This window comes from Eptatretus burgeri, chromosome 12, assembly GCF_056783735.1.
Source record: "Eptatretus burgeri isolate ZD-2024b chromosome 12, Ebu_testis_v1, whole genome shotgun sequence".
In the NCBI taxonomy this organism is placed as follows: domain Eukaryota; kingdom Metazoa; phylum Chordata; class Myxini; order Myxiniformes; family Myxinidae; genus Eptatretus; species Eptatretus burgeri.
Genome location: NC_140972.1, coordinates 50,887,959 through 50,914,695, shown reverse-complemented (window position 1 = coordinate 50,914,695; position 26,737 = coordinate 50,887,959). Strand labels below are relative to the sequence as shown.

The 26,737-nt window shown below is 42.2% G+C and overlaps 1 protein-coding gene and 1 long non-coding RNA gene across 5 annotated transcripts in view; one reads left to right on the top strand and one right to left on the bottom strand.

The window, feature by feature from the left end:
- Window positions 1-26,737, bottom strand: part of LOC147015596 (dual oxidase 1-like) — a 201,824-nt gene that overhangs the window by 45,411 nt on the left and 129,676 nt on the right. For all 4 annotated transcript variants that reach the window (XM_085850503.1, XM_085850504.1, XM_085850501.1 and 1 more), the window contains exons 15-21: window positions 17,861-17,998; window positions 17,464-17,568; window positions 9,326-9,528; window positions 5,356-5,541; window positions 4,932-5,157; window positions 1,518-1,611; window positions 1,169-1,344 (exon numbers count right to left, since the gene is read on the bottom strand). In XM_085850503.1, coding sequence (XP_085706629.1) covers window positions 1,169-1,344; window positions 1,518-1,611; window positions 4,932-5,157; window positions 5,356-5,541; window positions 9,326-9,528; window positions 17,464-17,568; window positions 17,861-17,998 — 1,128 coding nt within the window. The remainder of the gene's footprint in view (window positions 1-1,168; window positions 1,345-1,517; window positions 1,612-4,931; window positions 5,158-5,355; window positions 5,542-9,325; window positions 9,529-17,463; window positions 17,569-17,860; window positions 17,999-26,737) is intronic.
- LOC147015598 (uncharacterized) lies at window positions 2,981-25,690 on the top strand. The gene is made up of 3 exons (XR_015050382.1): window positions 2,981-3,122; window positions 17,513-17,583; window positions 25,566-25,690. It is a non-coding gene; the product is annotated as an uncharacterized LOC147015598 (long non-coding RNA).

Sequence of the window (26,737 nt, the reverse complement as noted above, 5' to 3'; positions counted from 1 at the left end):
ATTTTTATTCAATGTGCATGCAACTAACGCCAAAAAGTTCAGAATTCAACGCTTCATCTTGTGATATGCAATATGACACAATGACGCCCATACTCTTGTTACTGGTTAGGGGTCAAAGGTCAGGGGGGTCATGACCTTGAAAAATATGCGGTTTTTGTCATAACGCGGTCAATTCTTGTCCGCTTTACATGAACCCAGCAACAAAATGTTCAGAATTTAATGCCTAATTCTGTGACACAATGACGTCATAACACATGTCACCGGTTGGGGTAAAATGTCGGGGGGGGGGGTCATGCCCTTGAAAAATATGCGGTTTTCGGCATAACTCAGTCAATTCTTATTTGATTTGCATGAAACCAGCATCAAACCAGTTCCCCACACTCATACCAAGAACAAAAAAAGTAGTGGCGGCGAAGGTATGCGCTCTATGAGTGCCCATTCTAGTTATGCTATATTTAGCTAAGTTGCCCCACTATTGGTCCTGGGTCATTCGTTTGAGCTTCCTATTTGATGTATTTAACATGTAGGCCAAATCTTAACTCCAATTTAATTTATGGGCCAAAGGGTACTCAAAAGGCTCTCTGACTGACAGTGTTTGACTTGATTTGATGCGTCATACGGTGCTCTTTACAAAGCGTTGGTGCTGGTGAAGCAGTTTCTTCACAAAGGTTTTGCTGGGTGGTTTGCCATTGCCTTCCCAGTGTTGTTTGTCTGTTCTCTATTCTTTTAAATGCTGAGTATCAAGTAAGGAAGCAGCACACACCTTTTAAGTCTTTGTTCTGACTTGGCCGTGGTTCAAACCACCAACCTCCCAGACTCAGAAGGGACACTCTAACCATTTTGCTACCGAGTCTGGTTTGACTGACAGTGCAGCAATTTATTAAAAATGAAAATGTTTATTATATCAAATAAAAGGAACAAGGAGGATGTTTTGAAACAAGTGGGGCACCTTGCCCAATAGTTCCTGTAAGTGGCATTTTGCACTCGACTTATTTAAAATATTTCACATTGCACAAGTATCATGAACCTAAAGTGTGGCATTGGCTCTGGTATGTTTGCTCATCTCATGAGTTTAAATGAAGCCCATCACACAAAAAGGTAATTGAGCCTTTAGAGACACCAACATGCTTTCAGACACTCAGTATCCCTTCTTGGAAAAATGCTTTACCACCGAGGTGAAGTTGCAGGCACTCTGTGTCGCTGTAGTTTTTGCTGAATATTTTGTGAAGATCGTGCCAAGTAAACTGCTCTTGGTTTTGCATGCCTTCTTCTCGAAGCATAGAGTTCATAACCCCACTGGAAACTTCAGGTGAAAGGCCACAGTTGGAGAGTTCGAGGAACGAACTGAGACAGGTTATAAGTGGAGGTTAAATGTATGGAACATAACTTCATTGGATGTTGAAACCATTAAAAAAAAATACTTTATTGCACTATTTTGACAATCAAAGACAAACGAAGGCTTAAAATATTCAGCAAGATTGATGTCAGGTGTGAATGATCAGAAGATAACCACTTACCTGATCATAAGGCAGAAGTCATTCTTCGACATTATGGCTTCACCTTTGGTGTCATACATCTGGAACATTAACTGAGATTTTGCTTCGTTTGAACCTGCAACAATTACATCACCTTTCGATCAACAAATCCCTGGAATGCTGTGTTAACTTTTACAGGACACATGTTTACTATTTGAAGTGCAGGAATGTCCAGGTGGTCGATTTGTGTTTTTATCCCACAGACCGTTTTCACCAAATTTAAATTTAATGAGTATTTTGTGTACAAATCCACACTCACAGAAGAAAGAGGTGGGAGAGGGTAGAAGGTATCACACAGGCAGTGAGTAGGACAATAAATGGAAATAACAATGGGATGAATGACCAGGAGAAGGAAAAGGAAAGAAACATATCAACCTCTATTTAAACGGGGAGAGGTCGGGGAGGGTCAATAAGGAGAAAAAAGATCACAGGTGGAGAAGGCAAATGACCTGAGATCGGGGTATACTGCCAAGTTGAAGCCCTGGAGGGGAGAGTATTATTAAACAGATTGAGGAAGGAGGTACTGTATTCAAAGATCGAGGAAGGAGATAATCACAACTTCCAACACTCTCGTAGTCATCACGTCGTAATCAAAGGAATCCTCTCATCTACTATCCATGTCGAGGTTAGAGCCTCAATCGGACTTTGGTGGTTGCTTCGTCTATCGCGGTTTGCCGAGCATTCCGAGAAAGCTTTGTGGTTCGTCTCTGCAGGAAATCATTCATGGTCTGGGGACCTGGAGATGGTGTTTTACAATCGCGCATGCAGCACGGAGCTGCAGACGGAGAACTACGAGCACTGAAAGGGGATTCAAGGGTTATCGCTTGGCCCTCATACTTTGATCTACTCATACTTTGAGTAGATCAAAAAAACACAAGGCAGTGTCTTGGGCCCAGTTCTGTTTCTCATCTTTATCAACGATATTTCTGATTCTCTGGAACCCCTCCGTCTGTTTTTACTGATGCCTCCACCCTTTGCCATAGCATCCCTTATCTTTCAGAGAAGGAAGCAACAGCCTCTTCCCTCTCTGCAGCCTTTGCAGAATAGATATAGATGCTGGTATAATGGAATACGTCCTTCAACCTTGGCAAATATCACACTCTAACTCTGTCTCTCCAAAAGGAATGTCTGGTGAACCTTCCATCTACTTCCCTAACAAGCGTCTTCAATAAGGTTAGTCACTCAAAAATTTGGTCATCACCCACGGCTATCATCTCTCGAGTAAATATGGTATCAAAATTGGCTTCAAAAGCCAGTGGTTAACTGAGCATCCTCCAGTGTGCCAAGTCTTTCCATGGGAAATCAAAACTTTTTAACAATTTACAAGGCCTTCATTTGCAGATCAATAGAGTACTGTGCTCCCCTTTGGACTTTGGTGGTTGCTTCGTCTATCGCGGTTTGCCGAGCATTCCGAGAAAGCTTTGTGGTTCGTCTCTGCAGGAAATCATTCATGGTCTGGGGACCTGGAGATGGTGTTTTACAATCGCGCATGCAGCACGGAGCTGCAGACGGAGAACTACGAGCACTGAAAGGGGAGCAGATGGTGGTCAGCAAAAGCCCAAGGTGCCCGCAGTATGTTCCACAAGGGTAAGCAGCAGCCACCACAAACAGCAACCACAAGGAACCACCGGCATAGATCGGTTTTTACCTTATCTGGAATTGGAATTCCAGATAAGGTATTCTCAGTAAGCACTCTCCGTCCATCTCCTATTTCGACTTCTCCGGCCAAAGCGCTGGGCCGATCCGGCTGAAATTTGCCAGCAACGTTCCGCTTTTGACTGGCAAAGGGGATTGAAAAGCTCATTCCGGTCACGTGACTTTGAGTAGATCAAAATGGCGGACTAGGTAAATTCCTTCAAAAATCTTCTTCTCCAGATGCACCAGTCAGAATGCTACCAAATTTGGGTTGCAACATTAGGCCAGGGCAGAAATGATAAATTGCAGATGTTATGCTGATCACATGACTGGAAGTGTCTCAAAATGGCCGACAGTGAATTTTTGTAAAAATTGTGGAATTCCTTCAAAAATCTTCTTCTCCCGACCAACCAGTCAGAATGCTACTAAATTTGGGTTACAACATAATGACTGGGCCCAGATAAGCTACAGGACCAATGGTCCTATTTTTATGTCTTATGACCTTTTTCTACTGCCTTAGTCTGTGAATGTGTGAGAGGGAAGTGAGAGTAAGGTATTTCAGTGGTTAAGGATGGGATTGCACAAGGGATTGTCACTTTTTTTATCATGTCACTGTCTGATATGTGTAATTTTCTCCCTTTGCCCCTGCCCATGATTAAAAGGGTTTGTTTCACCATTAAACTGTTGGCTCGGTGTGCGCCGGGATTGGATTATAAAACTACGGTTGCAAGCAAACACACGACCATTGGAAAGTGGTGCCAACCTCGTAATGAGGACTAAACAGCGGTGCGTTGCATTCAAGGGTTATCGCTTGGCCCTCATACTTTTCAAACTGATGTGCGCATTGCAGAGGACAGAATTGTTTGAGTTTCTGTGCATCTAAAACCGAAGCAAGTTTCTAATTTGGCTTTCCTGGCAGACAACGTACAGCCCCAAGAACAATCCATCGTGAGACTGGTGACCGTCTGGATAGGTGCTTTGGCCATGTCCACCCAACTCACTGTTACAATATGTATGAGTGTGGATGTGTGTGTGTGTGTGTGTGTGTGTGTGTGTGTGTGTGTGTGTGTGTGTGTGTGTGTGTGTGTGTGTGTGTGTGTGTGTGTGTGTGTGTGTGTGTGTGTGTGTGTGTGTGTGTGTGTGTGAATACATATTCATTCACATCAGTCCAATGTAATATGAAGGCCTCCCTCAACCCCACATGTTGAGGGTATTTGTATACTTGTCATGCTTGCTAAATGCATGTTGGCAAGAGAGTTTGGACAGGTATTTGCAATTTGTTCAGAATTTGTCATGCGAGCCGACTCTTCGTAAAAGGCACCATGAGATCATTAACATCCACCAACTAATGCAAGCATACGGAACACATCCAACAGAGGAACTGCACACGTTATGATGCAACAACTTGCCCGTAAAGCACCAATGCAACAGTTTATAGTTGGGTTGGAAATCAAAACCAGACTAGACAGCTCATAGGTCAGTGCAATACCTCTGTACCATCATTGTTGGACACCCCCCCCCCTTCCAATATACATTGCAATCATTTTTATTCCACTGTCACTTTGCTCATTGTTTGTGCCATTTTCCAGTGTACCCTAATAATTCATTTGGAAGATAAATTTAAAAAGAAGTATGTTAAGAAGTAAAGCAACAACATGACAGGAGAATAATGCCATCATAACTTGAAGGACAAAAAAAAACGATGTATTTTCGCTTATTTAAGCTTTAAGCAAGAATATTGAAGCTTAAGACTGTGCTCACCCTTCATAAAGATGACGAGAATGTTGAAGAGTTCACGGAAAGACAAGTATCCATTTTTGTCTCGGTCAGCCAGCTCAAACATCTGCTGAACAAAACTTGAGCTGGCCTTTAGGCCCAGAGCATCTGCTAACTCCATACGTGTGAGCTCGCACTCGAGAGATGTGCTCACACATCGAGGAGGTTCTTCTTGGCATGTATCACTCTCATTGGCTGGAATTTCCAAAATCTGAAAAAAGAAAACCAAGTTTCTCCACCAAAACAGAATCAAACAAAAATGAATCATTGAAGGTTCTCCAACTGTAAATAAATGAATAAATACTCATCTCATTTCATAACGGCAAATACTTAGTTGTCTTGCGGAAGAACGATTTGCGCAACATTTCAAAGAGCTAAAATATGTCACAATACTTCGGGAATTCCACACCTCAGAAAAGAGTTTGCGAAAAAATCTCTCCACCGTCACATTTCGTTTTTCCTGAGTGGCAGCCTCCTGCAGGATGGACTTCTCTTTATTACCCAGACGAGTGAGAGTGATGTTTTGCCTTTTCAGAATGTTTTCAAAGGTGTCTTCAAAAGCAGTACGTTCAATTTCAGCAGCAAACATCAAAACCTGAAAAAAAAACAATATCATTAAAATTACCTGTCAGGTCAGGTCAGGTCAGGAGTGGGAACATTCACCGGAGCAGCGCGTAGCAGCATAAACTTTCTGCCGGTACTCTCAGGGCCTCAGTCTGGCCATCTCCCAGGCAGATTGCCTAGCCCATCTCCATGTCCTTGAAATGCTGATCAACCTGCTGCAACCACGAGGCACGTGGTCAGCCCATTGACCTCCTCCACTCATGAGGCTCCCTCGCTGAGAGAATCTGGTGAGCAGGATCAGGGTTAGGAAAATGAGCCACATGTCCATACAGCCACAGCTAATTCTCATGGACTATGCAGGAAACAAAACTCATTCGAGTCTACATCAGCAACTGCTCGTTGGCCACAAAGTCTGACCAGCGATAGCCAAGGATTCTCTGAAGAGACCTGATACCAAAGGAATTAAGTCTCCATCTCAGATCCCTGGTTAGAGTCCAAGTCTTACATCCACAGAGCAAGAGTGGAAGCACCAAGGACCTGAAGACTTGAACTTTCATCCTCCTGCACAGGTATTCACAACACCACACCCCATGATCCAGTGAATCCATGACAACCCAGGCCTGACCTAGATGTCTACTGACCTCTGGCTCACAGCCAGCAGAGATATAAATATCACTGCGAAGGAGAGTGAATCTCTCCGTGACCTCAACATCCTCACCACAAATGGATACGAACAAGATAGCAGCATCCAAGATGTCACTGAAAGCCTGGATCTCAGTTTTGACCCAGGAAACCTATAATCCCAGCTGCTCCAACTCCTCAATCAGCACCTTGAGGGCCCCGAAAAGGATTTCCAGAGTCTCTGCAAAGATGACTAGATCATCTGCGAAATCAAAGTTTGAGATCTTGACATTCCCAAATGATGCAGCGCAAGCTTGATCTCTCAGACCTCCTCCACAGAATGCAGTCCATACAAGTGCTGAAAAGTGTGGGGGCCAGTACACACCCCTGACAAACTCCAAAAACAACTGAAAATACATTGGAGATGGCATAACCACATGTCACAGCACTCTCAGTACCAGAGTACAGTTCAGATGCCAGATTGATCAGTTTTCGTGGCACCCCATGAAGACCAAGAATCCTCCAGAGGACATCCCAATTCACTGCATCGAACGCTTTGCAAAGATCAAAAAAGGCTGCAAGCAGGCCCTGCCAAGACTCATCTGCATTCGGTGAGAAACTGAGGAGCAAGGATAGTGTCAATCGTTGACCTCTTTGATGAAAAGCCTGACTGCTCTGGGTGCTGGTGCTCAAGCAGATGGTGTTGAACCCGATCAAGAATTGTCCGAGCAAAGTTGTTGCAGTCCCAGCGATCACCCTTCCCTTTCCAGAGAGGTATCACAAGGCGCCACTTCAAGTAAGTTGGGATGATGCCTGTGTTCCAGGCAGAGCACAGAACTGCACACAATGATGTGAGTACAGCATTTCCACCAGCCTTGAGAATTTCAGCACGAATGCCACAGAACCCAGCAGCTTCACCCAATTTCAACTGGTTCAACACAGGCTGAGTTTCCACAAATGAAGGTGGATCACAGCTGATTGGAGGGTCAGCAATAGGGACAGTAATATTCCTGATATCTAACTCAACAGTTGGTATATGAGCCTGGTAAAGCCGCTCAGAGTAACCGGACCAGAGGGCCTTCACTTCGGAATCCTCTGTCAAGAGCCCCCCCACCCTCCGCTCTAAGTGCAGTACATCGAGGGATGGGCTTGGAGGAACGCAATGCACGAATTCCCCTTGGAGCAGGAGAGAATCACTTGACCCAATTGATGCTCTAAACTCTCAGATTCCTCGCATATGCGCCTCCTTGTCCACCCTTAGTGCACATACAGTTTTACGCCTCAACTCAATGAACAGCTCTGCTCTGCCATTAAGCCTGGCCCTGCAACTCTGGTCAATAGTATCCAGTGTCCCTTGAGAGACAAAATTCTTCTTCTCCCTGCAGTGAGTTCCAAGACATCAACCGGCTACATCAAGGATGGTGGTCTTGATTTGAAGGCACTCCATAACTCTTCAGGATTCCACAAAGTACCCAGACACTCCCCCCACCCCAACAAATCCCCACTCAGTGTGTTCACAAACTCCTCAGCTACCCTTTCATCTTTGATCGTACCATTCTCCCGGAACTAAGCTGCAACTTCACAGTTGCTACAAGCCTGTGGTTGGCATTGAGGAACTGAGAACTCCAGTAGACCCTGCAGTTCTGGACCATCATCAACAAGCACATGGTCAATCACCTTTGCCACACAACCAGCATTGGAATAGCAAGTCCAGCGATGAGCCTGCAGGTGCTGAAACCATGAATCAGCCACTCTAAGTCCATGACTATTTGCAAAGTCAAGAAACTTAGTGTTGTTCTGGTTCACAGTTCCATAACCATGGGGACCAACACATGTCTCATAACCATCCCTACCGGTTCCAGTCAATGCATTGAAATCTCCCAAGACGAGAAGAGTATCTCGCCTGGAGCAATGATAAACCACAGACTCGAGCGTGGAATAGAATTCGTCCTTCACGATGAGATCACTCGTCTCAGTCGGAACATATATGGAGACCAGGGAAGTGACACGTAAGGAGGGACAAATCCTAAGTGTCATCATATGCTCATTGACCGGTGTTACCTCAATTATCGTTGGGGTCAGCTTATTGAACACAGCTGCAGCAACTCCTTGGGCATGGTAAACATCAGAGCGACCAGACCAATAGTCGGTGTGACCACCCGCCATGATCTCACCACTATCCACTCTCCGAACCTCAGAGTGCTGTAATACCAATGTTCAAACACTTTAGCCCAGATGATAACAGAGGCAGGTGATCATTCTCTCTTAGGGATCAGACATTCGAGGCACCCACCCGAAGGGACGCCTCAGGTTAAACCAAGGAGACCGCTGTCTGGTGGACGACACCTCAGTAGCACCCTGACACACACTACTGCGTTCCAACCTGGCAAGGCTACCGCGTATTTTTCCTCCATTCATCAAAGAGTGGGGGTCCCGAAGGCTTTGACCCAATCCCGTCATCCAGTGAGCTGCCCTTTGCAGGGCAGCTGCATGGTATTCCCATGGAATGGGTTTTCAGTTTTCTTTGCGTTTTTAGTGCATTTTGCAGAGTGAATGGTTTTACCATGACTGGTGTGCAAATTCTGCCACCAACCTCTGGAAAAAAAGTAACCCAACTGCAGGAGGACTTCCGCAGACACAGTTGGGCACTAGAAATGGATGGCCGTTGGTCCCAAGGAGCTCTTCCGCCCTTTGACACGTTTTGTTTTTCATCTTTTGGGTGTCCATCTCATACACCCTCCTCAGCAGAAAACATGGTGGGGAAACGGTTTCGTCGCTGACAACACAAGCACGAAACAGCGTAGTCCGGCTTTACAAGTGCAGGTACCTGTACCAAGCCACAGATATATTCTGGCTTGACCTTACCTGTCCAATGATACATAAGTCCAGTTTATCCTTGGGATTAAACTGTAATGTGGACATTTTTGCACAAGTAAATCTGAGCTCATACCATGGTCAAATTTCCTTTGTCTACTGAATGTGGAGTTTCACTAAATTGGATCACTCAAATGACTCCTGGTCTATAACTCCTGCAGAAGACCAATGGGGCTTCATCAATGGCAGGCATCACACCAGATCAGATTGAATCACAATTCCAAGATACGTTGCATCACAATCCATTATGGTCGATCATCCCTTATTGTTTAGGGTTGTGGAAATGTTGCTCTCATTTTTGTGGCGCCAGCATCACTCACCAGGTCATGCTCTTTGGGAACGTGTAGAACAAGTGTCCGTCCTCCTTTGTCGTTTGCATGCCGTGCGGTCACATGGTGAAGGGTACAAAAGCACACTGAGCGAAGGTGTTTACCCTGTAGATCCAGTGTTTGCACTGTGGCCGGATCCATAATCTTCAGCTGAACTTCCCGGCTGCCCTTTGATTTTCCCAGCCATTCATTTGCTGTGGGGTTTGGGGAGGAGGGTATGGCATGTTGGGAAAGAGTTGGAGAAGGATTATACCACTTATAAAGAACTGGAATATCATTACCTCTTGCCATTTACTATTGGTCCTTTTTTGAGGGTTTGCTTTCATCGTCCTGTTCTCAGTCTCATCTCATGAGCTGTAATCCCAGGTTCAAATCATTTATACTGTGAGACTCTTCTAATGCTTGGTTCTTCCACTCATGTAGGTAAATGCCTCTCCATGAGCAGTGGATAATTTATCAACAAAACACTTTTCTAGTTTGCCTCAACAAGAAGAGATGCAGAGATTCTTGGCACTCAAATATGAACTGTTTTGGGCTGGACACAACAAACCGCGTTCTCCAGGGTCAGAGCCTACTTTGGCTCTGCAGCATGCCTGATGGCATTTGTTCAAACTCACATGGAGTATGCCTCACCAGTCTGGGTTACAGTTCCACTCGTCCAAATGGCCTTCCCAGATTGATAAAAACCTTGTGTATTTTTAGCATATTTTTTCAAAGAAGCAGAATCCAAAAGGATCTTGATAAATTGTCATAGGTTGACAGAGGCTTCTTGGACTTCTTCCACTGAGTCAAGGGTTTTGTTCTGTTGTCCATGACACTGCAAGCTTGCCTGGCCACACGTACTTCTCCACAAACTCCTCACTTCATTGTCTTCCCAGGTGCCACATCTATTCATTTTTACATCTTTCTTCCCATCTCTCAAACCAACTCCTCTGCAGTGTTGTATCTTGTGCTTTCTTCCATTCCTACATGTTGTATGCACTTTTATCAACAGTCTACCAGCAAATACTAAGATTAATGATTTTCTCCATTTGTTGCAACTGTGCTCCCTCAGTCCCATAAATTGTAGTTGTGTTGCCTTCACCTCCTGGAATCATTCCCAATCTCTCCCCCTCACCCCCACCTCTTTCCAGCACATCCATCTTTTTCTCACACATAACCCTCGGACTTTCCACATAGAAGCTGAGATCGAAGTATGTGGAGTAGGTGTTGTTGCAGCTCTTGTATATTATTTGGCAGATTTCAGCTTTTCCACAACTACTGGTTAATTTTTTTCCCAGCCCTGTTAGATGGCACTGATGTCAGGACACTGTGGTGCTCAGGGAAGTAGCTGCAGCCTTCAGCACTTGAAGCACCACTCACCTGCCAAATTTCACCTCACCTCCTCCCAGGGTTAGTCAGAGCAACTTCTCAGACCCTCCACACAGATGCCCTTTACCAAGATCTGGCAAACATTTCGACACAGGAAGTAAACACCAAATATACACGGATTGCACAAATCCATCACCCATACTTCTATTTCAAATGTTTTTATGCCCTTTTGCAACCTCACGGTTCCATGGCACAAGATGGGTGGTCAACACAGTTGCGAGAAACAAGATGTTCTGCGCAAGCCTTGGTTGTACTTCACACAAATGTTCCGCAAACCTTGGTTGTAAAAGTATGTAACGAAATAATTGATTGGTCACATGGTTTGGCAGCCATATTGGATTGAAGAAAAATATAAAATAATGTTTTCTCTGGAACTGCTTAATCAATCGACATGAAACTTCAGAATTATGATGTAGTAATGGTGGTGAATACATGTTTTAAATTTCAACTTGATAGGATGCATAGTCTTGCAGCAAGAATTATTTAATGTTTTTGATCTGGGCTCTTTTTGATTTTTGTTTATTTTTTTTTTGAATAAGGCTCACTTGACTGTGCCTGGATGGGTTTGAGGATATTGGAATAGCAGCTGAAATGTGAATCCTATCCAGGTTCCTCCTGATGACCTTATCTTTACTTTTTGCTTGTTTGGGTTCCTTCTGATTACTCCAATGCAGGACTGTACCGACTTGGTCTTCTATTTGATTTGAATTGAATTGATTTTAATCCCATTCTAAATTAAATTGAATAATTAGAAGGGCACTCGGTGGAGTGCATACCTCCACCACGTAATGCCTGATTCACGAGAACATATCAGGCCCAATACATTTTTGAAATATCATGCTATACGGCACAATATCGTTTTTGGCCCTATCTCTCAATAGTGAAGAATCACTTTACTAATTAAATAATTCTTGTATCCAGATCTGGATTTGGATCTTCACCAAAACCGAATTAATTCATCCGTCCTTGTGACACACCCAACCTGTCCACCAAGTTTCGTCCGAATCCATCCAAAACATTTTGAGATATCATGCTCTATAATCATTTTTTAGCCCTGTCTCTCAATGGTGAAGAATCACTTAAAAAATTATAGGAGTCGGATCTAGATCTGGATCTTCACCAAAATCGAATCATTTCTTCCTTGTAACACACCCAACCTGTCCACCGAGTTTCATCCGGATCCATCCACAACTTTTTGAGATATCCTGTACAAAGACAAACAGAGACATACAGACAGAAAGGGGTGAAACCATAACCTCCTTCACCTTTGGTGGTGGAGGTAATAATAAAAAAAACATCATGGGTCAGGGTCAGGGTCAGGTGTCCAATCAAAGCAGGTCATCTTGGTACCGGTTGTCACTGACAGCAGTTATAAAGCGGCATTTCTAATGACGTCTCTTCTTAATTACATAACACACCAGTATAACAAGCGCTACACAAAACTACACAAAACAAGTCCTGGCGAGGGTGGTGAGGAATATTTTGAGACTTCTGGGTATGTTGGATCCTCTGGGTCTTTTGGGCCTTTTAGATCCATGGGGTCTTTTGGGTCTCCTGGGTCCTCATGGTATTTTTGTGTATTTTGGGTATTTTGGCATCTTAAAGGTCATCAAAGGTCGAAAGGGTTTCAGTAATTGAAACTCTAAATGGTCAAAAGGTACATTGCAATCCTGCATAATTAAATAATAGACTATGTAATTAACAGACACAAAAATCATGACACACACACACAATCCATTTGTAGGAGATAGAGCACAGGCAAACCCTGTGGGCTGTTATCCCGGGGGTGGAGGGGGTGCGGAATTTCTCCCAAAAGGTCCCCAAGACTGCTTAATGAAAATATGAAAATACCACCACAAGATTGCGTCACCGACCCCAATATCTTCTGGTTTTAAACTTCCCCCAAGGTCAACAGCAGCGTTTGACTGATGTCCAGTCCTGTGTTGTCTGCTCTCTCTGCTTGCATATCAATGCATAATTTGTGCGTGTGACAGCTCTTCCATGAGCCTTACGAACTGTAGAGACAAAAAAGCCATAAAATTTGTCTTACATTTCAGGTTAATTTACATTATTTTAACATTCAGGAGGACTTTCTGAAACTAAAATGAATAAACTTGGTACATTCTTCCTGATAGAGTCATACTTCTGGGATAATCAACAGTATTTTGTCTATCTATCTATTACTAAAACTCTTATCTAGTTTGTATGTATGTATGTATGTTCGAAAAATAGTCAAAACGGTACAAGATAGCACAAATTTTTTAGTGCCACCTGACTTAATATTCACCTGCGGTGTGCAGCATCAAGTTTCGTTCAAATCGGGCAACGAAAAAAATTATGAAAAAAATCAATTCCCGATTCAGTCAAGTACTCTTCGGGATTATTTGATCAATGCAAACACCTTCAGTGGTATTGTTCACTGGAGCTATGTTTTCTTTTCTTTAAAGTTTTGAAATGATTTTTTTTTGTCAACCGCTGTCACAATGGGAACCCAACGGATTCACGGGTCGTCTAGTATATTACGAGTGATGTAAGGGACACATCGGCCATTTTGGAGTTTTGGAGTTTAAAAAAAATGCCATATTAGTCCGTAAGCAGTGGGGGTGAACCTGGTTTTGCCGGATAAAGTTTTTCTTTGCTGTTTTTATAGCCTTGGGGTAGCTATTCATGATTCAGGGGGGTGACTGTTTGCAACCCTTGGGCAATTTGCTATATTAACCCTTTTGTGCCGGTAAACACATAAATAATGAAAAAAAATCAGTTTTTTTCACTATTTATTGCAATGAACCCAACCAACATCATCACATTTGCTTGTGTCGATGTTTATTCACAAATTATGTAACCAAAAACAACTTAAGATATAAAACAATTGTGAATTACTCAGTATTAACCCTTTACGAGGCTATTTTAACCCAGGACATAAAATTTGAACACAGACAACATATGATTGCACAATAACCTCCTCATCCTTACTTTAGTCACAAATAAGGAAACCAAAAACAACTTGATGACTTCATATGACTAATGACTTAATATGATATGACTAATATGATATTAATATGACTTAATATGATAGAATAATGACTTAATACTCAATATTAACCCATTCCTGACAGATTTTACCCAGCACAAAACATTTGAACATCAAAAGACAACAGGGGTCTTTGACGCATTATTGCACAAAAACCAATCCAAAATTATGGCAAGGGATTTTTACATCATCTCTTGCTTTCCGACCAGCTGACATTGATGCAAAATAGACTGTGTTAGACACTCAATGTGTTTAGTTTGACCTACTGTAAGATCAATTAAATTCGTTAAACAAACAAATAATCTGCTACTACTAGTTGCTTCCCCAATCTCCTCAAACCTTGCTGCTGCACACGTGAGCAGCCAACTGCATAACAGGCACAGAAAATTGTGCAAGGCAGACCTCTGACTGAACAACCACATCTTCTCAAATTACAGGGACTTTCACTTTTGCAACCACACCTGATTATTTCAAGAGCATATTATGGGGCCAGTTTCACATCATCTGGGACTGTAATTGGTGACAGCGACTTCCGAGGTATTGCAGAGTCTGCTTCTCTGTCATTCTGCCGTTTGTAACGATCTGTTTGTCGACTGCTTGTATTATGTAGACACACAGGTTTTATGGCATTTTATAGTAAATTGACTAATCTGGTTCAATGCTTCCTGAAGGTCAAAATGCTTCCCATCACCATAGATCTTGCTACATCGTATGATATTACTTATTGGAACAATGGTTGCGGTGATTAATGGGTCTTTCTTCATTTCACAGCGAAACTTCCACTGGAAGAAACATCTTTCCTGATCAGACTCCATAAAATGTCAACCTTGAAAATAAATAAGTCAAAATTAGATTCTAACCTGGGAGAAAGCATTTTATAACTGTGCCTGAATATTAGTACCAAACAAAGGTTCACATTTATTCGTACGGTTCCCTGCTAAAAGAGGGCAGCACCCAACAACAACTGTCATGCCCATTTTGATAACTGTCATTGTAAAAACGAAATTTATACAATCTGAATTTGTCTAGTATTTTAATCTGGAGATTCTATTTTACAAACTACTTCATATAAAGCTTGACAACTGGAAGTCTGGGAGCCTATTCCATGACAAACCTGCATAGCAGAGTGGGAGTGGTGCCCAGGCATGTGCTTCTAATATCTGAAACAATGCAATAGTGCCACCTTTTGTCAGTTTAACTAACTAATGAAGTCTCTCAGCCAATACTTCATCTTAATATGCATGGGTGATAAACAGATCAAAGCAGGAAATGCAGGCCTATATTTGGGGTATATATGATCCCCTCGGTATGCCAGGAAAGGGTTAATAACCATCAAGTTTGGGCAAATTGTGTCCACATCAGCTGTAAAATACTTGTCTTGTGAATAATAATGATGAAAAATAAATGTGATGACTTTTGGTCAAAGCCATTTACAAGATATCGCAAAAAAATAGTACTTTGGGGTGCATTTGGGTGTAACCGGCATAAAAGGCTTAATCTATCTATAATTCCAGCAATGTGTGTGTGTGTGTGTGTGTGTGTGTGTGTGTGTGTGTGTGTGTGTGTGTGTGTGTGTGTGTGTGTGTGTGTGTGTGTGACCGCTGTTTCTCGACAACCGCTGGTCCGATCTAATTGAAACTTGCCAGGTATATTGCTGGGGACCTAAGGATGTGCCTTTTCAAGGTTTGATATTAATCGGACAAGTGCTTCCCAAGTTATGGCCATTTATTTACCAAACCAATGGCAAGACACGTTGTTGCGTGGGCGTGGCCGATGGGGAAGGGAAGAACAGCCACGTTCCCCATTACGGGTTACAACGTACGGGCTTCCGGAGAGTGATGACGTCGTGTATTCTAATAATTTCTCGATTTCTTATGCGCATTTATAGATAAACACAATGGCCCAAGTTGTGATCGTTTTCATATTAGACAGTGTATAAATTTCGGGAACATGAGAGTGCTGGTATGCTCCGAACCAGGAAGTAAATTTTTTCTCTCTCTTCTCTTCTCTTTTTGTTTTTCCTTGCCACGACATTGCGAAAAGGTAAAATACGTTGGCGGTAATTGAATAATTGGGTATTAAAAATAAATTGCGAATAATCGCAACTGCGAATAATATCGAACTTCGGGTCACGCACGTACGGGCACGTGAGAGCGAAGAAACGGCCTGTGTGGTTTATTTTATTTTATTTTTTTACGGGCACGTACGAGTATAGTAAATTGCCCAAGGGTTACGAACAGTCACCCCCCTGAATCATGAAGACTACCCCGAGGCGACAAGAGACAGCATGGAAAAAAAACTTTATCTGGCAAAACCAGGTTCACTAAAATATCTGCCTTTTGCTCCTGGACTATATAGCACTATTTTAACCCTTACCCTATCATCTGAGCCTATCATAATCATATCATTAAAAAATGTCGCTTCCATCACTCCTCGCGGAGCCTTATACATATGTACACCTGTATATATGTATGTGTGTGTATATATATATATATATATATATATATATATATATATATATATATATATATATATATATATATATATGTATGTTCCCGAAATACAGCCAAAACGGTACACAAGAGCGCAAAAATTTTAGGGCCACCTCACTCACCATTCACCTGCGGTGTGCAATATCAAGTTTCATTCAAATCGGGCAACGAAAAAAATTATAAAAAAATCAATTCCCGATTCAGTCAATTACTCTTCGGGATTATTTGACAATGCAAACAACTTCAGCGGTATAGTTCGCTGGAGCTATCTTTTCTTTTCTTTAAAATTTTGAAATGATTTTTTTTAATCAACCGCTGTCATAACGGGAACCCAACGGATTCAACGGATTCATATATATATATATTCCCAAAATACAGCCAAAACGGTACACGATAGCGCAAAAGATTTAGGGCCACCTTACTCACCATTCACATGCGGTGTGCAGTATCAAGTTTCATTCAAATCAGGCAATGACAATTTTTTAGAAAAAAATAACTCCAGACTCAGTCATGTTTTGGTATGACGATCCATAAAGCGCAAAAACAAACCATGGAGAATGTGTTGATACACTTTGAGAAACCGGTTGGCCAAACGATGACTCCTGAGGTAAATACTCAAATTTTCTTCAAGTTAAAGTTTGACCACTAAATAATATTAAAATGTTGTGTGTTTTTTTCATAAAACGGTCAGAACGGGAACCGAACGGGTTCACGGGTCATCTGGTATCCTATATAACTGCCTTTCAAATGATGAAGAGTTGTGTTCATCTTGGAAATGTTTAGAGATGTCCATTAATGTTTTGGGATGCTTATTTTCATGGGGATATCTTCAGATTTTCATCCTCTATTCTATTCATGCTCAAACTGAGATAACTGGGAAAACAGTGTTATCATTACTTTGTTGTTGATCTGATGTGAAAATGTTGGTGATACATACAACTAGCCAACAGAAACAATAACTCACTTTGATATTATTTTGCTATGATCACTGAAATATCACCAAGGCTGTATCATATAACATGACTGAGTCTGAATTACCAATATTTGAATATCAGATCATGTTGCCAGTTACCTGAAACGTGCTTAGCATCAACTATATATCATAGAATACAAGTGGAAACCTTATCCTTACTGTAAACCAGTGTATGTTCTGTGACATCAAGTTAAAACCTGATTTAACAGCATGGTTTGTGGGAACCTTTATCATCTATGAAGGTGATGGTAAACGGTCCAACCTTGAATGCATTCCGATTGCTCCACACTGCGCTCTTTCTTTTTCTGCAGCTTCTGCAAACTCTTCTTTTGATGATACGAAGAGAGAAGCAATGCTCCAAAAGAAACTGCTCACAGATATGGTAAGTTAGCCAAGATGTAAAGTTATACGTCTATTACAAGTGGATAAATGAACTTAAGTGTCTTCGTATTTTCTCAACATCAAGATATCCCAGGATCGCTTGTAAATGCCTTTCCACAATTCAACAAAGACCCCCTAACGAGAGAAATCACAGATGTGGTTGCACAATTATTAGTTTCACAGTGAGAAATCATTGAAAGTATTCCAAAATATGCTGGCTGAGCCTGCTAATGAAATATCAGAATGTAAGCAAAATGGAATGAGTTGTGGGAGCTTACTGATTGGGAAGAGAAAAAGTATGGTGATTGAGAGGGTGAAGCCCACAGTGCTTCCTTCAAAATAGTCAATGTGCTGAGATGGTGTGCACTTTCCAAGGTCTTCCACCCGTAACTGCCCTGGCTGTGGACATGGATCTCCTGAAAGCATTGGTGAGGAACACAAGGAGGTTAACCATGTGGTGAAAATGTTTCACTGTTTTACAAGTACTCAGGACCAAATATTATTTGGTGGTCAGGAGGGATAAAATAAGAAATAAAAAATGAGAAAGGAAGCAGAAGAAAGGATTATTATAAAGGAGGTGAGGTTTGTGAGGAATGTGGAAAGGGAAACAAGATATGGTGGAGATTCTGTCGCAATGGATGCAGAAAAAGTATTTTTTGGGGAATGTGAATGGTGGGAGGGGTGGGGGCAGGTTAAAAGTTTTGATATACAGTACTTGTATTTTCCGAAGTAGTAAACACATGTGGCAGTTTGGTATTATTCATATTCTAATTACTGTTGTTCATGTTGATGATGTTGTAATAGTGTAAAAAAAAAAACCATGGAGTCTGGAACACTGACGGGTTCCTCCTGTGAAGCCCATTTTTATATACCAATTCCCCTAAACGCAGCCAATACGCCATTATACGGTAGCTGTAAGTTAGAAACATGTTCAGTGAGTTCTGTGGTCGTCCGAGAGACGTCAAATACGTTTACATATGTCAATATGCGTTGGTGATATGTTACACATAGGTTCAAAGCACGTTACTCATAGGTTAGAAATAAGTTTTGGGTACGCTAAACATTACCTCGACGTGTTTCGACTTATGAGTAACTGACAAGTAACGTGTGTCGACGTGCGTCAACGATCGCATAACGTGCCTCCAAGTTATGGCCAGCGTATGTGGAACGTGTGAGCTGGCATACGTCGAAAAATTTTGAGCATGCTTAAAATTTGTCGACGAGCTCGGCGTACTACGACGTATGCCAGCGTGCTTCAGCGTGCATCATGCGTGCTCTTAACGTATACAAAACTTACCCATAACGTATTCAACGTGTGCCAGCGTATTCGCCAAATTTTTCATACATCAGCATACGCTAGCTAAAACGTCAAGGTGTAACAGGGCCTTTACGTTATATCCTGTCTTTCAAAATACAGGTCTCAATCGAGTTGAGAAATGACAGAATGTGAGGGATTTTTTGTTATTTCTTTTGAAGGGAAGAGTTACAAGATATTTTATATGACAAATGAGCCTTGTTGTTTTGTATGTGAGGGCCCTGTCACACCTTGACGTTTTAGCCAGCATATGGCAACATATCAAAATGAATGTAAAACGCTGGCATACGCTGAACTATTGATGTTTTTTTTCAGTTTTGGGCGTATTCATAACAAGTTGGACGGATGCATAACGTATTAGTAACGTACACAGAACGTTTCGATAACTTATAGATAACTTATACCAACGAATGCTTAGCGTGTTGTTGGCGTTCACAACCTATGCCCAACGATAGTCTAACTTATGCATAGCGCGGCAGCTTGTATCGCCGACGATCACGTGGCATAGCCTATTAATAGGCTGCCGCTCGACGATTCAAATCATAACCGCACCAGACATCGAAGTGTCAACATCACCGTCATGCCGAAGAAAACTTCGAAGAATGCTGCAAAGAAGTCTCCTGGCGGTGGCCGTGGACGCAAGGAGGATGCATCATCACCCACACCTTCCCCATCACGCTCACCTACTACTACTGACATGGACCTACTACTACTACTACTACTATTCCTACTACTACTACTACTGACATGAACCTACTACTACTACTACTACTACTACTGACATGGACCTACTACTACTACTACTTCTGACACACTCACCTACAACTACTGATACTACTGACATGGACATCTACTCAACATGGAGTCTGGAACACTGACGGGTTCCTCCTGTGAACCCCATTTTTACATACCAATTACCCTCAATGCAAACAATACGCCATTATACGGTAGCTGTAAGTTAGAAACACGTTTAGTAAGTTCTGTGGTCGTCCGGAAGACGTCAAATAGTCTACATACGTCAATATGCGTTGGAGATACTTTACACAAAGGTTCAAAGCACATTACTCATAGGTTAGAAATAGGTTTCGGGTACGCTAGACATTACCTCAACGTGTGTCGACGTGTGTCAACGATCGCATAACATGCCTACAACTTATGGCCAGCATATGTGGAACGTGTGAGTCATACGCTGGCATACGTCAAAATTTTGAGCATGCTTAAAATTTGTCGACGAGCTCGGCGTACTACGATGTATGCCAGCGTGCTTCAGCGTGCTCTTAACGTATACAAACCTTACCCATAAAGTATTCGACGTGTGCCAGCGTATTCGCCAAATTTTTCATATGTCGGCATACGCTGGCTAAAACGTCAAGGTGTGACAGGGCCTTAAGGGAAATGATTCAATGAGAGCAGACTGTCCCACTATCTTAAAAATAAGTATCTACTCCTCAGTACCCTGACAAGCCGAAGGAAAAGACAGGTGTCACTCCAGAAGCTTCTGCATCATCTTCTCATCCTGGCCCTTCTTCTGCTGAAGATCAATGGCAGACAGTGAGGGTAGGGAAGGGGAAGAGAGCGCAGAAGAGAAAATCAGAAACAGAAGAAAAAGGGACTGCTGATCGAACTGACGTTGAAGACGCAGCTGACGAGGACTTGAAGCGATCCGCAAGGTCAAGTGTTTTGGAGGAGACACAAATTGTGACCCAATTGGTACAAATGGAAGATGAGGAAGATGTTATTCCTGAAGTTACAGATCATGGGAAGTCTTTGCTGCCAGATGCACCCAAAGACCTGTTGAGTGAACACAAAGATGGATCATCCATGAACAAGCCTGTCATAGTCACGAAAAATGACTCTGTGGTATCACCTGACTGACCTGTCAGGAAAATGAGACAGAGATGTCTGTCGCTAACACAGTACATCCAGACAAACCAACAACAACTGAAATGAGGATTCATCATAATTCAATGATTGATGCCTCCAAGGCAGCAGTTCTGCATGAAAGGACCACCACTGAAGCTTCAAAAGACACTGCAGAACCCCTTCTTGTTGTGACAGACAGGCAGAAGGTACCGGTCTTACGAGCGACAAAGGCATTACCTGCACTGACCGAGGTCTCGAGTGCTGCCGCGACGTCCATGGTAGATGTAGACAGTGACGTCGAGCACAGTTCTATCATAGCACATCAAACGGATGATCTCCCTGTCCCTACCATCGAAGCATCTTCAATCCCAATAGCTTTGCCAAGCGGTGAAGCAAGGACTGCTTCTTTAATACCAATGGAGTGTTCATCTGTGTCATCAGGAGAAGGTGCAAAGTCAGTTTCAAGTGACGACAAGGTATACGTTTTGTCATACATTGCAGATGTACCAAAGGAGAAAGACCATGAGCTCCCAGACAGCAAAGATGAGGAGAGCATCAGTGACTGGGGAAGGGATCGAGGATCATGAATGGGCATTGAATCGGAACTGCCCTCAGGGCATCATTCGTGTATTTCTGGCCATGAAATATTAGAGTCCCTTGAGCAAAGTTTGCACAGTCGGAAAAAAAGTTGAAACTGCTTTAAAGCAGTGGAAAGACTACAAAACCCACAAAAAGACCCACCCAAGACTACAAAAAAAGACTACAAAATCGACAGGAGACCCACACAACCCAAGACGCTGCCTTCCGATGGGAAAATCAATGGCAAGGATTGGCTTTTCTCAGTCACCTCACGGATACATCTTGCAGAGTGGCTATCCTCTTTTCATCAATTGTGAAACCTGAAATACTTGTAAATGAAGTCAGTTTGGGTCGTTTGTTGCATGTAAAGGTAAGGTTTGAAGATTTTGTTGTTAACTTCGTCAACATTTATGCACCATGAATAGGAGCTGCAAGTATGTGGTTCTTTGATCACATGTGGAGATTCATGCTCACCTTGCTTGACGAAGAGAGTGTGATTCTTGGAGGGGATTTTAATTGCACTCTCAATCCCTCCCTAGAGTTGGTAAATAGCCGCACAGTCCTTCTGTTGAGGAGGAGTAGATTGGGACCATAATCTGTGCAGAACATTGGTACTGCTTAAGCAGTCTCTTTGGCTATTGGGTACAATACCTTCTGCTAAGGTATTACAACAAGTGGCAACACTGTGAAACCTGAGAGACATTTGGCATGTACAGCACCCCACAGATAAATCATTTACTTGCACGAGTATCAGGGGTGGTAATATCTCTCAATCACAACTGGACCGATTTTACTTGTCTCATTGTTGGTGCAGGAGTGTAAGTTGCTCTGGTATACAATTTGCACATTTTGTAGATCATAATCTGTTCTGGATTAAGCTTTTCCTGGCTGAGGCAAGGCGTGGCACTGGGTTTTGGCATCTCAACAATGCCTTAGTCAAAGATGAAGCTTTTTTGTTAAACTTTAGTAACTTTTGGCAAGCCTGGTGGGATAGAAAAGGAGATTTTTGTTCATTTGGACTCTGGTGGGACGTTAGGAAAGCACGGCTGAAATTATTATGCCAGGAATACTCGTATGGATCGAGCAAAGGAATTGGAGTAGAAATTGCTAAGCTCAAAGAGGAATCATTGCATCTTGAATGTCGCTTAACCACACTTGCCCCTGCTGAATTGTGCGCTTATGAGGAAAAGAAGAGCACCCTCAAAGGGTGTAGTCGTGTAACGGCACGAGGAGCATTCGTTCGCTCTTGGTTGCAGTTTCTTATTGAGGATGAATATGCCCTGAGTTATCTCAAAACTTTGGAACAGCGCAAAGGTCAACATAGGATGATATCCAGTGTTCTGGCAGAAGATGGTTCCTTGGTCAATGATCCCGAGCATGTTCATGAACGAATTTGAGGTTTTTATGCTCAACTTTACTCAGGTAAGAAGCTGGATGTGGATGCTTGTGGCACTTTGTGAAATAGCCTCCCTGAAGCGACTCCAGAATACAGAGAGTGACTAGAAGCTCCATTTTCTCTGGAAGAATTCACAATTGCTCTGCATAGCCTGTCACTGGATAAGTCCTCTGGAGTGGATAGCTTGTCTTGTGAATTTTACACCGAAGTATAGGATTTGATCGGACTTGACTACCTCAGTGTAGCTCAGGAAGCATGTGATACAGGCCAGATGCCATTGTCTTGGGGGCGAGTAACCTTGGCTTTGATTCCAAAGGAGGGTGACTTGAGAGACATAAGGAACTATCGGCCAGTGTGTCTGTTGTGCGTGGACTACAAAATCATGGCAAAAATGTTGTCAAATCGTCTGGGACCGGTGTTACCAAAATTAATCAGCCCTGACCAGTCACATGCCATCCCTGGCAGAACAATATATGACAACATATCCCTGGTCGGAGATGTAATACAGTATGCGGACAAGACTCAGACTCAAGTTGGATTCCTTTCCTTGGATCAAGAGAAAGCTTTTGACCAAATGAACCATGATTACCTCTTTGAGACCCTGCTAACTTTTGGGTTGGGGAGCAGATGCGTAGGCATGATCCAGACGTTGTACATGTTGGCAGAATTCCGAGTTCAAAGTCAATGGTCACTTGCTCGACCCCTTTCCATTCAAAAGAGGAATAAGACAAAGATGTCCCTTGTCCGGCCAACTTTATTCCCTGTGCATCAAACCCTTCCTTTGTTTGATGAGGCGAAGGCTAACTGGCATGGTGGTACCAAACAACAGGCTTTCCCTCATATTTACTGCATACACAGGCGACATCCTTGTTTTTGCCAGCAGTGCAAGGGACATGCAAGCCATTTATGATTGTCAGTGAGTCTACTCAACAGCATCGTCTGCGACAATAAATTGGAGGAAAAGTTCTGGGCTTCTGATTGGACCAATGCAGATCACAGAGTTCCCAAAACCTTTTCAGGAATTGACATGGGGACGTAATGAGCTAAAATACTTGGGGGTGCATTTGTCCACCTCAAGTAGGTGCTCACCACTTGTCAACTGGAACACTTTAGGGGACAAGATAGAAGCAAAGTTGAGAGATTGGAGTGGGCTGCTAAAAGTCCTGTCACCGAGAGGGAAAACACTCCTCATTAAACAATTTTTCATTCCAAAGTTGATGTTCAAGATCTCTTGCATTAAGAAGGAAGCTCTTGACTGGTAATATATAATCAGTGGAAGACCTTCTGAATAATAGGAAGAGAGGCCTTCTCTCATCAGAAGAACACACAGTGAAAATGGGCCTACGGATAATTATAGAATCCCCTCAAGGATACTCCAAGAGGTTAAAATGTGTTTGCCTCCTGATTGCTTGGTATACCTAGAGAATCCCAATGAGGGATGGAACTTTGCAGATGTCCAGCAGCAACTTCATGGACTTTAAAATCGAATCATGACATTGCGAGCTCCCTCAGCCACCACCCGCACACAAAATGGGTTGGCCCCCTGGCACAGCAAAAATGTCATTCCGTGGAATGTCAAGGAAGAACATATACCTGCTGGTCATGCACTCGCTCCACTACACGGCTCTTGCAACCTGACGGGATACTCCCTGGTGCGAGATTCTTCAACTTACTTTTCAAAGTCATCCATGTTGGGGTTCACTCTATCTTCACCCAATGCCAAGAACAATGGCAGACTTAAGTTGGAGATTGCTGCATGGTGCCTTAAGTTCTATTTTGGAGCCATGATGCGGCATTTCACAAATGTTCCAGAGGAATGCTGCTTTTGTGGTGAAAGAGAAATGGTATTTCACATGCTCCTCCAATGTCGCCATCTTCAGAGTAGGGTGAATATCCTGATTCTGGCTCACTTTTCCCCATGTAAATGAATGGGGGATTTTCAGCGATTCATATTTTTTTTCCCGAAAAATAAACCCCCTTTTTATCCCAAGGTATATTTATTTGTATCCCCTTTTAACCTAGGGACACTGTTTTCAAAGAACCAATGCAATAAGATAAAGATTTGTTCAAGTAGTAAAGTAGTAATGTGATTTGTTAAAGGTGATTCTGAAGAAATATCTGAAACATGTAAGCCTAGGGACACTCTTTTTCAAATAACCAATGCATATTGTTTAGCTCACTCATTGAACCAATAAAGATTTGTTCATTCTCAAATTCCTTCAATAGTTTAATTTTCTTTGCACAATAATCCCCATCTAAAATATTTAAAAATAAAACATTTGAATCTTTATATTTTTTAAGATACCCCTTTTGTGCCATTACGAAATGATAAACTTCTCTTAATGCACTTGTTTGATCACCTCCTGAGCCACAAGTTATTTTTTTTGCTAAGCCACGCCCACTTTTCCAAAGCCCCCCCCCCACTTCTGCTAAGCCCCGCCTACTCTTAAATCATTTCCAGTTCATCTCTGACTCACAAAGAAATCACTAGAACATTCTAGAATGTTATGGATTTGAAAAAATTCCCAAACAAAGGCATGCCTGGGCTTGCCCAGGGAATTTCCAAAGGAAACCACACCCACCAGTCATTCTCTATAAAAGCCTCATGCCCAGGCTCCATTTTAAACATTTTTTTTGCTGGCAATGGTGTGCTGTGTGCTTGCCTGGAGCTCGACTACTTGTATGGAACTAAACCTTCAAGTTGATGAACTGGATTCAAACCTCTTTTCCATTGAGGTAAGATTTTATTTCCCTATTTCAGTTTCATTAAAGCATCGACTCATTTAATAATTAAATAACTTTATAAATACATTATTATTTTCTCTCACAGGAAATTGTATCTGAAAATAACGATTTTGCCACAACTTGGGGCGAAATTGTTGGCTTGGTTGAAGACCTTGTGAGCGACCAAGACCCACAGAACGAGCTAGGCCTTGAGTGGGATGATTTTGGGGTTCCTTGGAGATTGACTACTTGTATGGAACTAAACCTTCAAGTTGATGAACTGGATTCAAACCTCTTATCTGTTGAGGTAAGATTTTATTTTCCTATTTTCAAAGTTTGATTGAAGCATACTCATTTAATAATTAAATCACTTAATTAAAACATTATTATTTTCTCTCACAGGAAATTGTATCTGAAATACGAAATGAAAATACTGCTTTTGCTACAACTTGGGGTGAAATAGTTGGCTTGGTTGAAGACCTTATGAGCGACCAAGACCCACAGAACGAGCTCGACCTTGATGGCCCAACCAAAGAGTTATACCTTGGAGACCAGCAAAATCCTGAAAAAGAGTTTTACAGCAATAGCACTCATTGTGAGTTATCAAGACAATACCCACTGAACAAGTTATATCTTGATGAGCCAGAATACAAGTTTTACCTTGGAGACTCACAAATTTCAGACATTTTGAAAAATGGAGTTTTCCTTGATGATCCACAGTTATACTATGTGAGATCTATCACTGAAACCCATAAAAATTGGAAAAATGGAGATTTCCTTGATGATCCACAGTTATACTATGTGAGATCTATCACTGAAACCCATAAAAATTTGAAAAATGGAGTTTTCCTTGATGATCCACAGTTATACTATGTGAGATCGATCACCAAAAACCACAATATTTCTGGAAATTGTGATTCTACCTTGGAGTCTTGGATAGATGGTTATATTTTTGGAGACTTGAAATGTGGGTTCTGGCTTGATAACTCACAATGTGATATGTATCTTGGAAACTCAACAGGAATGTGGTTATACCTTGGAGACTTGGAAAGTTGGGTTTATTTTGGAGACTTGAAATGCTACCACTCTGTGGGATCTCAACCTATCAAGAAAGTTCTTACTCCCCCTTTCTACGTCATCAAACCTGAAAGCTTTAAAAGACAGAATTGGAAGAAGAGAAAAAAACAAAAAATATATATTGTTAGTTCTGGGAAGAAAGTGCAGGCTTACTCCCCCTTTCGACATCATCAAACCTGAAAGCCTTAAAAGACAGAATTG